Raw genomic sequence first — 16240 nt, 5'->3', positions numbered from 1 at the left:
TTCTTCCTCTCTTCCTTCATTCTTCCCTTCCTTCCTTTTCTTAAATGGTTCTCACAAGGTTACCAATAATACACAATCCTTAATGAACCATCTTTAATTGAAGCAGAAATTATTTTGTTTTACTCTCATTTTGAGATTTGGAGTTGTCATGCGAAGTAAAATCTACACACACCACATGCACACACATGCATCATTTCCTAGGAGGACATGACTCAATTTTGAATTAAGAAACAAGGTTGCACCTTAAACAATTTACTGTTTTTAGCGCATAACACTAGGAGGTCAGGATTAGAGTTCATTATTCACAACTTGAACGTATATAAAATGTTAACAGGAACTTAAAATTGCCTTCATCATTGCTGAATGATCATATTCCTCTTAAATTACTTTTAATCTGTTATGCTATAACCATTGAGAACATGTTTCCAGGGTGACTGATGACAATAAAAAGTAATTATATGTTTTCTTGCATTGTTACATATTTTAGTATATTTTTATTTTCTTTGTGAAACGAAAAGGATTCATTTTAAATTCCTTAGAATTAGAAATGTTTTCTAGTTCTGTAAAAGTACACTGAGTTCATTAGCCTATGTTTTAAAGTTGTCATAAGTGATTGGAAGAGTAGTTCAGACACAAAGTTCATAATTTAGCATGAATAAAGCCCTGGCTTCAATTATCAGCACTACAAAAAATTAAAATTATTATGAATATTGGACACCTTTGGCAAAGGAGCATTCAAGTATAAAAATTCAAAAGCTAATATTAATATCATCTATATTAACTTAGGAATTTTAACCAGTATTTTCTAGAGCTTTCATCAAAATTTCTTTTTGTGCCTATCAAGTTTTGCTCTTGTTATGCTTATAACATCTGCAGGACAGTTAAACACCCCTGCTTGTAGCTCATCAAGATATATTTTGGTAAGTTCTTTGTTGCTTTCACAGGTTCATTTATAGCTATTTTGAATGAAGGCCTCTGTAGAAGGCAGTGGTATTATGTTTATATGCATGCAAATCTTATATCCCTTAGGGTCTTTTAATTAAAATTCACCATTGGAAGAATTTAGGATTTGATTGAAATAAAAACTCATGAAAAGATTGTTTGTACAGCTGCTTTTAAGCAGGGGCCAAAGTCTCATAGGAGAGTGAATGAATACATTGTTGTTGAGCCAAGTTAAGAAGTTTCTTGAGTAGTGTTTTACAAAATATAAAATCATTACATGTGTTGGATCTTTGCCCTTGCCCTCACCTCCCCACATTCCTTTCTCTTTCTCTTCTTTCATGGTCTCCTTTCTCTAGAAGGGCTGATCGCTTATTTTTTTTTATAGAGACAATTGAAAAATACTTTGTTTTCTTGTAAAACTTAAGTATAGGTAACCTTAGAGTGATACTTTAAACCATCATTTTTAGATTCTGAAACCTGAGAAAGCATGATGTTCATGCCTCTTTCCTTTAGAAAGTACCGTTTATGAAAGTACTCTTTTTAGTGGGAATTTAATAAGAAGACTCATAGTGCTAAAATTTATTAGCTTCACTTGCCAGCAAAAGGAGTATCATATTAAAATATGACTTGGAGTTTGGAAATGGCATATAAAAGTTAATTCTTAAATTCTTAGCGAGCAATTGCAGTTTGTTAGAGAGATTACTTTATGGCTGGAGAGGCAGTGGTGCCTCTGTAGGAAGGAGTGATCACAGCACAGTGTTTGCTAAGGTACTGGCCTCCCACCTGTGCTTGTTCTTACACATCTTCTTACAACTGCCCTCCTTCCTTCTTATTATCAGGCAATTAGTATTCTGACCCACTGGAAAGAATTGGGAGTCCAGAGGGAATGGAGGGAAATCAGAATTCTTTTTCTTTTTCAAAACTGAAAATAGATTCTTCATTAAAATCCATCCAGACCCAACCCTTTCCTCCTCCCAGTCCTTCAGCTTTCCTCTCCCCTAGATCCACTCCTTTTCCGTTTCCCTTCAGAATGGATCAGGCCTCCATGAAACAACTGAATGTAATGAAACAAGATACAATAAGACTGGGCACAAATCCGCATATCAAGGCTGGACGAGGCAACCCAGTAGGAGGAAAAGGGTCCCAAGAGCAGGTCAGAGTCAGACACCCCCACTCCCACTGTTAAGAGTCCAACAAGAACACCAAGCTAAACAACCACAGCATGTATACAGAGAACCCAGTGCAGACTTAGGCAGGCCGCATACTTGCTCACTTCAATCTCTGTGAGCCCCTGTGAGCCTTGCTTAGTTGATTTGGTGGGCCCTGTTCTCCATCCTCTAACTCCTAAGTCTCTCCTCCCTCTCTTTAATAGTCCCTGAGCGCTGAGGAGAGCAGTAATTTCTAATGACATCTTTCACATTTGATTCTTGAGTAGACATTGATTGTAATAGAATGCTTGTGTAATGAAAGTATTTTACTGAGAAAAGTAATTATAGGAAATATTGAAAGACCCATAGTTTTGGAGCTTATCATTTGTGCTTTCTTTCCTAGTTTTGAAAATCTCCTACTATACCATTTATAACTGATAGTAACAATATTGGGAAGCATGAGACTATTGCTCATTTAGGCTGGTGAATTTCTCTAATGCTTTTAATGTTTTGCTTTTTACAAGCCCTTAAATATACAATTAGGGATTTATTTAAATAAACATAATTAAAATTAGTTTGGAGTAGCTTTTTCCTCCCCTTTATTTTGTCTAACTTAAAGCATGAAAAATGTGCTTCTTTGTAGTCTACACATTTATAGTAAATATTTGTTGATTCTTTTCTGTCATTATATGTGCTTTCATCCCCAATTGATAATTTCTAGATACTTGGAAACATAAACCTATTATTTCCAAGAATTGTGTTATTATGTATCCTATTTGATGATAAAACTTTAAAAAATAAAAAAAACAATTCTCTTTTTGCCTTGGGCGAGTGAACTGGTCTATTTATTGTTATTTCTGAATGATAGGAATACAAAATCCCAGATCACACCCCAGACAAAATAAATAATAATCTGATTCCATCATATCTGCAAATACTTTATATGTATATATAATTTGAAAACAATGAAAAGTTATTGTGAGTAATCAGAATTATTTTAAAGATATTTCACAAACTTTAGGGGGAAAATAGTCTGAAATATCTTATTGTGTAATAGAGTAAAATATCTGACAATTAAATTACATATTTCATATTGATTCTGATGCATAAAGTAAAACACTGCTTATATTTTTGATACCCTATCAGAAATAGTTATAGGATTAATATAGGCCAGCTTTTTCTAATTATAAACCCTCACATGTTGTAAAATAAATATTTGTAGTTTCATTTCAGTTTTAATGTTCAGCATAGCAAATGATTGTTTAGTGATTAGTAACAAAATATATTGACTAAAAATTAAATTGGGCCATATATTTTAGAACTTGTCATAGTCATAAAAATTATAAGACACCACAGGGGTTTTTTTGTTATTTGCCCCCAAGAGATTATTGAATAGTAATAATGTTGACATTCATTTGACATAGGAAAATGCTTGTGTAACAGTGAATGTGGCTTTAAACTCTGAATTTTAAATTATGAATAAGATTTGTTTCATGTTAAGAAAGGATCATGGGAGATGTATTGAGATAAAGTTTAATAGTGGATGAGGCCATTTTTTTCTGCAGTTACTTTACACCAAGATTTTCTTTGTTGAGGCTATTTCAGTCAGAAGTAATAAGCCTGAGTTAAAATGATAGTCTATAACCTAAAGGTAAAATTGACATCTATCTTAACATACTTCTAGATGCAGGATTTTAAATGAAATTTGTACCACTTGCCACATTGTCTTTTAATTACGATTTCTTATTGAGGAGAACATGAGTATAATTCTAAATAGTATCTTTTTCTTGTAGGTCTTTTCATTCGTGTAGCTTACTCAGTAGATAGTAAAAAGGATTATTAGGACTGATAAATCAAATGTCTTAAAGAAAGACATGTTTGGGAAAGATGGATACTCAATAAATATGGCTGAAATAGCTGACCGAGTGATAGGACCAAGCTGAAAGATTAGTTACTAATAGATTACTCTTTCTTTAACAAAAGGCAATGTGGTTACCAGTTCTGTTCTATATGCTGAAAGAGTGAAAACTCCAAAGAGTTTTTCACAGCATAGGTATGAACAAAACCTTTAGTCTTCCTTTCATTTTCTCATACTTCCCATTCATTTTGTCTCCCTAGGACTTTGCTGTTTCCAGCGTCTAGTGGTCTTTCCTCCTTCATTGCCTCCTTCACTCCTACTTCTCTCCAGATAGCAGTTCTTCCCTTCCCAGCAGAAAGCCTGTCCTTGGTCTGATTTGGAGCAAGGTCCTTTCCTTCTCCTCCCCTCCCCTCCCCTCCCCTCCCCTGCCCTGCCCTCCTCTCTTCTATCCTCCCCTACCTTCCCCTCAGTGAATTGTTAGGCTCATTTGTATGATTCCATAATTCCTGTGCTTCTCCGTTCCAGGAAGGAAGGGACCATGTCAGATTCGGTTACCTTCTTCTCCGTGCTCCTTAGAACAATACCTAACTCTCAAACAGGCATTTAGTAATTGCTTGTTGAATGAATAATTAAAAGTTGGTATCAGGACTTGGGAAAATATTAATATGCTATAGGAAAAAGCCAGGAGAGCTTCCAAAGGGGAATCATATAGAGGTGGATAATGAGGTAAAAATGTAAGATGCAGGCAGTACTTTAGAAAACTGGTTTAAATCTGAAAAAAAAATGAGAGCATTGGGGAAATGTAGTATGGAAATAAGGTTTCTGGTTTCCCCAGAACCTGTCTTCCCTGGAGAATGTACTCTCCTAGCAACCTGAGATTCCTGATTAATATATTGTAATACTATTTATTTGCAATTCATCTGAATAGCATTTTTATGCTTTATGAATCTAATCTATAGAATTATAGGTTCTATTAATATATTGTTATATGGAATCATATGTTCTTATACATTGTAGCATCATTAAAGGAAATAATTTTACACATACATTTTTCTACATGACAACCCACTATGACTAGATGTAGGGCACAGTATGTATTTCTCTTTATTTATTCTATGTCTTTTGCACCATGTATCTTGATCCCATTCATTTTCCCATCCCTTTGCATCTGTCCGCCATCCCTGCAACCCCCCCCCCGCCAAAGTTTAAGAGAAAAAAAGAAAATGGAAAAAAGTTAAAAATCTGGCCATGGAATCTGCAGTGTTACACAGCGAGTCGCGCAGTAAACCCCTTTCTTTGTGCATATATCTTTACTTGCAAGTGGTCATTGCAAAGAGTCATTGGTCTGGTTCAAGGCCTCTAGTTTCTACTACACTATTGATGCTGGGTCCTTACTAGGACTCTTCTTGGACATCCAATTGTTGCCCTTTGTTGTGGAGAGCCTATAGCTTTGGGTCTGTGAGTCAGCTTCCTTCACATGCTCCAGCAGGTCATCGATGGGGTGGATGTTGGGGCAGGCCAAGTCATATACCAGCCAATCCTCCCCTGTCCTCATCTCCAGCATTGCCCCTACTAATTCACCTCTTGCAGTGATGAGTGAGGGGTGGGGCCAGTTCTCCTTTCACTCCCTCAGGGTGGGCTCTCCCACACCTGTACCACTAGGGCCAGCTCTATTGTGTTGCCCAGGCTAGGCACAGAGGCCACTCTTCCAAGTACTACCGCTGGTGAAGGGTAGGGGTAGCCCTGTGCTCTACCGACCCCAACCAGCTCTTCCACCTCTCTCAGGTGTTTATTGGCAGGAGGTGGGGGAACATCTCTCCTCTGCCCATGCTAGCACATATCTGATGAGTAATAGAGAGAGCTCTCCTTTGTCTATAACATGCACACTTCCAACCACTGGGCAGTTCTGCTGTGCTGCCTAGGTGAGGGGCAGGACCCGTTTCTTGAGTGCTAAAGCTGGTATTGGGAAGGGTGTGCTCTGTCATCTGTTGCAGGCAGTAAAGAGCAAGGGGTATGGGGAGCATCTCTCACCTTCCCACACTGCTGCCTGATAGATGAGTAGTGGGGCCAGCTCTCCCATAATTACAGCTTTGAGGCTGGCTCACCCACACCACCACCAACAGGGTTGGCTCTACTGTGTTACCCAGGTGAGGTGCAGGGCCTGCTCTCCCAGGTGGTACAGCTAGTGAGGTTCAGGGACAGTTCTTCTGCTCTTATGACCACAGGGCCAGCTCTTCCATCTGTCCAGGTGTTGATGGCCAGGGGCAGCTCTTCCCCACCCACGCTCACAACTTCAGAGCTGGCCCATTCACACCTGTGCTAACAGTGTTGGCTCTATTGTGCATTGGTGAGGGGGAGCATCTCCTTCCACTATGGCAGATGAGGGTGGGGCTAAGTTTTCTGGCAATCGCTGCTTTGGCTCTGGCTCACCCACACCTCCACCAACAGGGTTGGGTCTATGATGTTGCTCAGGCTAGGTGCAGGGTATATATTTCCTTAAGAAATCTTTTTGCTGACTTAAAGATCATGAACAGATAGTCTTAAATGAGTGATTGGCTTGCTTTTACCTACTGAATGTTTTAAATTATATCTAATCATATTTCCTCCTTCACATTAACCCCTAGACAATTTAGAGTCTGTGTGATAGTGCTTTGTACATTCTAATAAATCTGATCTTCATTGGTGTGCACTTGTTTGTATCACTATTTTAGCTCCATATTATATGGGTAACCATATTTTTGTTACTTTCAATTTTCATGGTCCTACTGAATTTTGCATCTGTAAATGGAACAGTTAAATTTATTTTGATAGAAATCGTAATTTAAACTTTTTAACAAGATCTTTAGCTTTGTAAATGGAAAAAGGTTTAGACATTAATTACTGGTATGATCAAAATGGTTACTCTGGAGAATTGTAAGCAATCCTTTCCATTTTCCCTCCATTCTCAATTCAGTGTAGTATTTAAAAGCAGAGAAAAGGAACTTGCCTTAGAGCCCCACCTTACCATTTTATAAGGTGTAGAATCCTAGACCTGGCCCCAAATTTTCAGGTTTCTTCCAGCAAAATCAAGACAATGATATGCAGCTAATAAGTTTGCTATAAAAATTAAATAAGGAAATATTTGTAAAGCACTTAGATTAGTGCTTGGTACACAGTGAACACACACACAAATATATAGAAAGTAGTATTGTTCTTCAGCATGACTACTTTTTTGGAAATAACAGAAAGCTGTTGAAGTCATGGTCTTTTTCTAAAATAAATTAGGACAGAGTAATTGAAAACAGGCCTAGAAGAAAGTTGCCTTCTTTTTCTATTTCATTTGGTTTTCTTGAGAATTCATGTGAAAATGAATTGTATGCTACTTGTTAGATTGCAACCGTGTTTATGCAGAGGGTAACTGAATGATGGCATTGACTAAAATAAGGAAGCGTTTGCCAAGTCAGCATGTATCGTATTGGTTTCAGTGCTGTCGAAAGACTAGTGGCGGTGTTTTTCCCTTTCGTTTATTTGAATGGAGCTTTAGACTATGTGTCTGTCAGGTACTTTACATTTTCCTCACTTCCTGGAAGTATGCCAGCATGGAATTCAGTCCTTGCTAGTTTTTGCTAGCATTGTTTTCACCTGTGTGAAAAAGAGTGGGATGCTGTTACCTCATGTTATTTTGTCTCATATAAATAGCTAGAGTGTTCTCTGCCCGTTATACTGCCTTGGTTTTTTTTTTTTACAAGAATATAATACACTTTATTTTTGGAAACTTTTTTAATCTTTAGGTGGTCTGATGTAGTCAGAAAAGATCCAACTTCAAATCTTCTAGTTCTGATTTTCTGATCAGTTACTTACTATGTATACTTACGGAGTTACTTAATCTTGCTTAAGTTTTAATTTCTTTTCCCCCAACATGATATTTTTATTAATTATTCCTTAATTTTATTCAGTGCACCCCAATCACACTAGCTTTCTATTCCTCCCAGGTCTACCCTCCCATCTAGCACCCCCTCGGACTCCAAATTAAAAACATTAAGTCCAGTTTGTTTTGCTCATATACTCATTGGAGCATGGCCAAGATTTAAAACTGATAACAATAGTCCCCTTATTTGACACCTCCCAATCTCCTCTTCATCCTCACCAATACTATAAAATTTCCAGAAGAAAATCAATGTTTTTTAAAGTTTATCTTTAGGATAGCAGAGTTTTAAGTATAAAAGACATCAAAAAATAGAAATTTATTGAAACAAAGTATTTAGCTTTAAAATTATTGAAGTAGTGGTACAATGATAGAAGACAGGAGTTCAAAGTACAGGAAGATAGATTCATTAGGCTTATGTAAGAAGAATGAGGCCCCTCCCACTGAAATAGCGTTAAAGAAAATGAAATGGTATGATAATCTAACTCTAAAAGTAGTTATTCATTCTAAATATTTGTCTCAAATTAGAAGTTAGAAGACAGGTGAGGTTTTCAGTGATTACCTGGAAAAGTTTGAATAGGAATAGTGATCTAACAATTGTTATTGAAGTCTGCTTGTTTGTTTCCCAACTGCCCAGACCCAAAATAATCACTCAGGAACTATATTAATTACAACACTGCTTGACCTGTTAGCTTATGCTTCTTACTGATTAGCTCTTATACCTTAAATTAACCCATTTCTATTAATCTGTGTATGGCCACATGGTTGCGGCCTACCAGTAAGGTTCTGTCCGGCATCTGTCTCCTGCAGTGGCTACATGACTTCTCCTTGACTCTGCCTTTTCTCTCCTCCTCTGTCTGCTTGGAATTCCCGCCTTGCCCTATTCTGCCCTACAATAGGCACAAAGCAGCTTCTTTGTTAACAGATGGTATTCACAGCATACAGAGGAGAATCCCACATCAAACAACGAAGAATATAATTATTTTTTTGCTACAGCTCACATATAGAATGAGAAAAAATGGGTGATTTGACTAGACCAATGTCAAAATGGATTTAAGTTGTGGCATGGTAGGAGTTATTGCTTGCTTTCCACCTGTCCATCAATTGATTTATATCAACAATTATTTTTTTGTATTTTTTTCTTTTTTAATTTTATTTTGTAGGTCTTGATGACTGTTTGCAGCAGTATATTAAGAACTTTGAGAGGGAGAAGATCAGTGGAGATCAGCTGCTACGCATCACACATCAGGAACTGGAAGATCTGGGAGTCAGCCGTATTGGCCATCAGGAGCTAATCTTGGAGGCAGTTGACCTTCTGTGTGCACTGGTAAGGATTTAAACTGGTTGGAAAGAAAACCTTTCTTATCTCCTGTCTTCCACTGTCTGCTGTTTTGTTTCTTTCTCTTTTATTTGTTTTTGCTGTGCTTCCATATCACAGTGCATCATTGCGATAATTGGGACAGAAACCCTGGAACAGGAAGAAATACAGAGGCCATTAAAGAGTCATGTTTACAGACTTCTTCTTCATGTTCATGGCCTGCTCAGCCTACTTTCTTTTCCTTTTTTGTTTTGTTTGTTTTTGTTTCTTGAGACAGGGTTTCTCAGTGTAACAGCCCTGACTGTCCTGGAATTTGCTCTGTAGACCTGGCTGTCCTGGACTCACAAAGATCTGCCTGTCTCAGCCTCCTGAGTGCTGGGATTAAAGGTGTGTACCAACACCTCCTGGCCTCCTCTGACTTCTTATGGTACCCAGGACCACCAATTCAGGGACGGCACCACCCACAGTGGTCTGGGCCTTCCCACATCAAATATTAATCAATAAAATGCCCTACAGACTTTCCTGTGGACAGCCAGATCTTATAGAGACATTTTCTCAATTGAAGTTCTCAGCTCTCAGATGACTAGGTTGTTTCAAGTTGACATAAAAACTAGCTAGTACAGCTATCTTTATTATAATTGTTTTTCTTGGTATCCCCAAACACGCATTTGATTGGATTCCACTAAGCCAGGTATCTATCTTACTCATTTGTAATTCTAACATTGTCCCACTGCCATTGCATAATAAAGTACTCATTCAGTTCTTTTTATATCAATAAATTTTTAATAAATAAAGAAAATATTGACATTAAACATACTTTTCTCTGTTTTATTATTCAGAATTATGGCTTAGAAACAGAAAATCTAAAAACCCTTTCTCACAAGTTGAATGCATCTGCCAAAAATCTACAGAACTTCATAACAGGAAGGAGAAGGAGTGGCCATTATGATGGGAGGACCAGCAGAAAATTGCCAAATGACTTTCTGACCTCAGTTGTGGATCTGATTGGAGCAGCCAAGAGTCTCCTCGCCTGGTTGGACAGGTATACTCTTCCCCATGTTCTATAAGTAACTCGTCCTCATATGCCAGTTTGTATCATCACATTATTTCACATTTTCTTATGAAAATATTAGTCAGATAGAAAAGTAAAAATAATAAATATCTGGTTATGGGCGTGCTGTGGATTTTCCTGTCCAGAAGTCTGAAGACTGGACAGAGCCAAGAGATCAAATAGACACTGGCCTGTCAACTGAAGAGTTGCTGGGATCCTGAGGAGCTGGCTGTGCTGGTCCGAGTGCCAAGGATTGTTCCTCTACCTATGACCATCCCATGATATTGGCAGCCATTGCTGTGGCTGCCAGAGCAGCTAAGGCTGCTGGACTTTCCATTAGTCAGTCAGTTGCTTCTGCTAGCACAATGGATACCTTCTCAGGGCAGGTTGCAAATGCCTTGGCCATTCAAATTGAGCTAAATTTACAAATGAATATTGCAGTTAGTTTTGCTATTGGTTTTGGTTAAAGACCACTTCTAGGTTATACAGTAAAGGCTTATTGCTGTTATTCATGAACCCTGGAGTGCACAATTTACAAATTGGTTCTTGAGATTATTCTAGTTAACTATACCAGGGTTCCTCACACCAGCACTGAGACCTTACTTAAAGGGCTCCAATTTGGGCAGACTTGTTTAGGATTGAGCAGGCACAACCTCCTTAAGGAATGCTTACATGTGCTAGAGCATCATCTTCATGGTTTCATGGTACCAGAACCAAAGGAAAGCTCAGGTCAATGTTGCCACATGGCAGGTCCTCTTAGCTATTGCCCCAGAGGATCTTTCAGCATGAGTCTGGCTGAACTCAGTGATGGGTGACTAGTGAGCCAATGACAGGAGAGGTTTTTCGGGGGCTGCCTCAACCTAAGATAGGAAGTGTGTTTTGACCTGGATGCTCTCCCATGATGGGTAAGGGGTATTGCCTGATATTCAATGCCATCTAAAACAGGCCTAGTCATATAATTTATATAAAAGGGGGACAGCCCTATCTCATTCCTGATTTTAATAGCATTGTAATTTTTCTCCATTTGGGATAATGTTGGCTGTGGGGTAATCATATAGCTTTCAGTTAAAAAACCTATTTAAAATTATACCATAAAAAGAAAATATGGTGAGAAAGCCATGAGGTTTAAGCCAGTATATGCAGCATTCCTCCATAGCCTTTGCTTCAGTTCCTGCCTCCAGGTTCTCATCTTGAGTTCCTGCCCTTATTTCCCTTCATGATAAAATGTTAAATGGCACTGGAATCCTATTCTCTTTGGATGTATACCTTGCTCAACCTGGATGAAGTGGGAAGGGCCTTGGGCTTCCCACAGGGCAGGGTGCCTTGCCCTCTCTTAAGATTGGAGGGGGGTTGGGGGGGAGAGTGTGTGGAGGGAGTGGGAGGGAAGTGGGAGGAGGGGAGGAAGTGGGAATTTGGATTGGTATTTTTTTAAGTAATAAAATAAAATAATAATAATTTAAAAAAGAATGTTACTCTAAGCTGAAATAACCTCCATATTTACATACATAGTAAATATTACCTCTGGTCAGTAAGCTAGGCTAATTGCTAATGCTTAAATAACACATCAGTTTTAGTTTTATTTTCTGTCATTATTATTTCATCTGTAACTATACATTTGTTTATCCCAAAATAAAGTGATTTAAGTAAATTTCATTGTATTTTCTTTTCCTTGCATAGAATGATTACAGAATGCTTTTGTTTCCAAATGGTAGGCCTAAGTATACATACTCTAAATTAATTTTTATAATATAATAGTTTTGAGATTTTGTTGTATTATGTATCATTACATTATATCATCAATACAACTCTTGATAAGCATCAATTCACCTCCATATACAAACACCCACAGAAATCCCTGAAGCCATGCAAGTCATAGTTGTTTTATGCTTATTTTATAGGAAGTGACAGTATGACAAAGTCCTAAAGAAAATAGTTGGTGTGAATTTTGTACTATATCAGCAGTATTCAGTTAAATTAGAGGCTATTTGATATTTTGACCCTAAAAATTAAATAAGTACTTAAAAGCAACACAAAAAGATAAATTGGGATAACTTTTAAGTTCTATATAGATTTTTGAAAGTTGAAAAAAGAAATGAATGTTTATTATTTTTAATCACAGAAAACTTCAACTGTAGACTGGCTTGATCATTAACATTGCTTTAACAACTTGAGTTAAAAGAAAAAAAAAACTGAACTTGGTGGCACATGCCTTTAATCCCAGCTCTGAGGAGGCAGGTAGATCTCTTTGAGTTCTAGATCAGCCTGCCAGCCTGGTCTACACATTGCACTTCAGGACAGTCAGTCTAAGTTACCTCCTTTGACCCTGCCTCAAAAAAAATTAATAAAATAAAATAAGAAGAACAAAAGAAAGTCTTGGTCTTATTAATACATTTGCATAGGAAAGACAATGGGGTGCAGCCCAGAGTCATTGTTTTGTTCAGATCTGTAAATTTCAAAGATTCCTCCTTGCAGAAGATTGGAGAAGACCAATGCTAGAAAACAGGAATACTACTTTGGAGACTTTTTCAGGATTTAATCACTGCTACTACTGCTAGCATGGCGATGACACTCTTTGACATGAATAACTTTAGGCATATAATTATTTACTCAAAACAATCCAAAATGGTTGTCCTTATTTTACAATTAGGCAACCTAGGATGGTTAAATTCAAAACCAAATGAGTTAATGGACCTAGTACTTTACAGAGCCTAATAATCCGACGATATATTTTATTTTCTCCACTGCTATGAGATTTTAATTAATGAAGCAAAAATAAGAATATATCAAGATGTCTGGATAGACAAATAAGGCCTCGGGTCAGATAAGAGCTGGAGAGTCAGAGAATGGGGATATTTGGAAAGAATAAGTCATACCGGACTTGGCCAACCCAGTGAATAATCAAAGGAAATGTAAGGAAAATACTAGAATGTGTTTTGATTGTCCTACTTGATTTTTCAAAACCCATAGACAGACCTTCCTACTATGTTATATGATTCTACTTATAAACTAGGCCAATTGTTCTTATTAACTGTTCTTTCTATAATATGTCGTTCACAACAGCGAAGATTTTTCTTGTACTTTGCTCACTGATATCATAGTTATCCAGAAAATGTCCAAGCCTGTACAGTACACTTTATAATTTTTTGAAGGAATAGAGGGCTATGGAATAAGAAATGAGCCCTGTGGACCACCAACAGTTGAAAAACAATTAGAAGTTTAGTTCATGTTCGGCATGGTTGCCTTTAATCCTAGCACTTGAGAGGCAGAGGCAGGAACTGACTTCAAGGCCAGCCTGGTCTACAGAGTGAGTCCGAGGAGGAGGAGGAAGAGGAGGAGGAGGAGGAAGAGGAGGAGGAGGAGGAGGAGGAGGAGGAGGAGGAGGAGGAGGAGGAGGAGGAGGAGGAGGAGGAGGAGGAGGAGGAAAGAAGAAGTTTAGCTCATGAGAACAAATTTAGAAGTATAACTAGAATAAAAAATAAACTTATATGAAAGTAGTGTCATGGAAGCAAAAGAAAATAAGAATTTGAAGGAAAAAAGTTATCAGTAGGGTGAGATGTTGCTAAAAGAATAGATAGGGTATAGTATGTGATACATTAAGAAATCAGGATATTTGTGAATTATTTGGTTGAACATAATGTGAGAAAAGCTGCAGGATAGTTTTCTATTTTAACTTTACCTGTGAATCAATTTTTAATCTTTAGTGATTATAGAAAAAAATATTAGCACAAATTCTAAGTCCTAATAATACATTAGGGAACGTGACTGTTCCACCTCTGTCTTGGGTTGTAGGAGTATCAATCTGTATTTCTCCTTGACTGATAGAAATTTTAGAAAGTATTGATACCAATATAAATGTAATAGAATCTTATTTTCAATTACATTGAGAAATTTGTTTTCCTGATAAGCAGTATAAACTTCTGTTAAATATTGTTAGTAGGTATACGCTTATTATATGTTTAGTTTTCAAAAAAATTGTTTTCTACATAGCAGTTCATCCAAACATTCTACATACCCCCTTTTTGGTGTATCCTGAAGTCTTTTGAAAATTATGTTTAACCTTTACTGTTATTTTATGTTTGTGAGTGTTAAGCTTATGTGCATGTCTGCACATCCTGCATATATAGTGCCCACAAAGGTCAGAAGAAAGTATTGGATCTCCTGGAACTGGAGTTGTGAGCCATCATGTGGGTGCTGGGAATGGAGCCAGGTCCTCTGTAAGCAAGCACTCTTAACTGCTGAACCATATTTCTACACTCCATGTCCTAAAAAGTATACACAGAAAACAAAACACAAGAAGTAGATGCTAAAAAGTAGAAGGAATACTATCCATGAGCATCATTGTGGATCTCATATTTATCTGTAATAAATATGCTTTTCTTTTCATTAACTAAAATTTAATTACTTAAATATAAAATTTCCATATAAATGATGCTGAGCAAATGTTAAGATTTGCTTTTCAGTCTATATTTGATTTGTAAGGTTTATCCACTACAATTAAATATTGCTAAGTATTTTATCTTATTTTAAAGTTCTTTATACATAAAATTGTCATGATAGATGAAATGGAACAATTCCCTAAATAGAAGAGATTTATCATTGCTTCAATCTCTCCTAGTGATTTACCCTAGGTAAATTTATGTTAGTGTCTAACTGCATGTGACTCTGGGTTCTGGATTCAGACTTCTGAGTCTAAACACTAACTCCCACACTCACTCGTTCTGTTTCTTAGACAAATCACTAGATAATTATCTACCTTCATTGTTTTCTTTTGTAAAAGGAAAATAATAAAAGAATGCCTATTTCATAAGAATTACTGTGAATATCAATTAAGTATGTCACAATTAGAATAGTGATTCACATGTAGTAAGCCATCAGTAACCATTATTTTAGTAATATTGCTAACCTTTAATTATGAGTATTTCAAGTAAATGTCATATTTAAAATGTTAGGTTTCTTTGAAAATAAATACTTAAATGCTTAATGCTTTGTATTAGATTTAGTAAAGGAGTATTTAAAAAAGCATTAGAGAACTAGATATTAAGAAATTTATAAAGAAAATTTTGATAGAAAGAAAACTATATATTTCTAAATTTTAATTCTTCTTAATTTTACTCATGTTATTCTAAACGAGTCCCAGATATTGTGTTTTCTCACTATGTAAGCTTTAGAACAATTTATTTCATTATTATTCAAAATCATATTTTATACCATTTCATTTTGGTGGTCTTCAAAAGCTGCTCTGAATAATCACAGTCTTTGTTTTACCTTTGTAGGTCACCATTTGCTGCTGTGACAGACTATTCAGTCACAAGAAATAACGTCATACAGCTCTGCTTGGAACTAACAACAATCGTGCAACAGGTATTGACTGACAGTTTCCTTTGGTTAAATTACTAGCTATTATATATTTCATAAATGAGTAAATAATTTTTTTAGTTTTTCAAGATAGAGTTTTTCTGTGTAGCTTTGGAACCTGTCCTAAAACTCACTCTCTAGACCAGGCTGGCCTTGAACTCACAAATCCTTGGATTAAAGGCATGTGCCACCACTGCCTAGTGAGCAAATAATTCTTAAAAAGCAAATTATTTATTCGAAAAGTATGCATGTATCATAAGTTTTGTTTCTCAGAAGATATAAAAATGAATTGGAATTCCTAACTTCATTATTATAAGATCCTGTCTGTCAGTTTCATCGTCAATGGAATGTCTAAACTGTGTCACTTTCGCAGAATGAAATCACTCTATTCAACAGAGTCCGATTTTTGCTCTAAGATACAGTTTCACTTTGTGTGTACACATAAATAAATATACCTAAGAGCCTTTTAGTAGTGATCTAATTGCCTGAGCAAATTTTTCAGTAAAAATGAAGCGGGAGATTCCAAGATCAAATGCCTTCAAGAGTCCAACAACTAGTATAAATGTTTGAGTCCATTCTTTTATAAAACAATGAGAAATGTCAGAGACTGAAGTAAATTTACTAGTAGAGCTACGATAATTTTTTAAGTAAAATCCATCTAGGA

The 16240-nt window shown here is 36.6% G+C and overlaps 1 protein-coding gene across 7 annotated transcripts in view; it reads left to right on the top strand.

Moving 5' to 3' along the window:
- The window catches only part of Cnksr2 (connector enhancer of kinase suppressor of Ras 2), a 207692-nt gene that overhangs the window by 20964 nt on the left and 170488 nt on the right, over nt 1-16240 (top strand). For all 7 annotated transcript variants that reach the window (XM_075958276.1, XM_075958275.1, XM_075958274.1 and 4 more), the window contains exons 2-4: nt 9016-9179; nt 10010-10212; nt 15495-15582. In XM_075958276.1, coding sequence (XP_075814391.1) covers nt 9016-9179; nt 10010-10212; nt 15495-15582 — 455 coding nt within the window. The remainder of the gene's footprint in view (nt 1-9015; nt 9180-10009; nt 10213-15494; nt 15583-16240) is intronic.

This window comes from Microtus pennsylvanicus, chromosome X, assembly GCF_037038515.1.
Source record: "Microtus pennsylvanicus isolate mMicPen1 chromosome X, mMicPen1.hap1, whole genome shotgun sequence".
Classification (NCBI taxonomy): Eukaryota; Metazoa; Chordata; class Mammalia; order Rodentia; family Cricetidae; genus Microtus; species Microtus pennsylvanicus.
The sequence above is the reverse complement of the archived record's forward strand: the minus strand, read 5'-3'. Positions and strand labels throughout refer to the sequence as shown.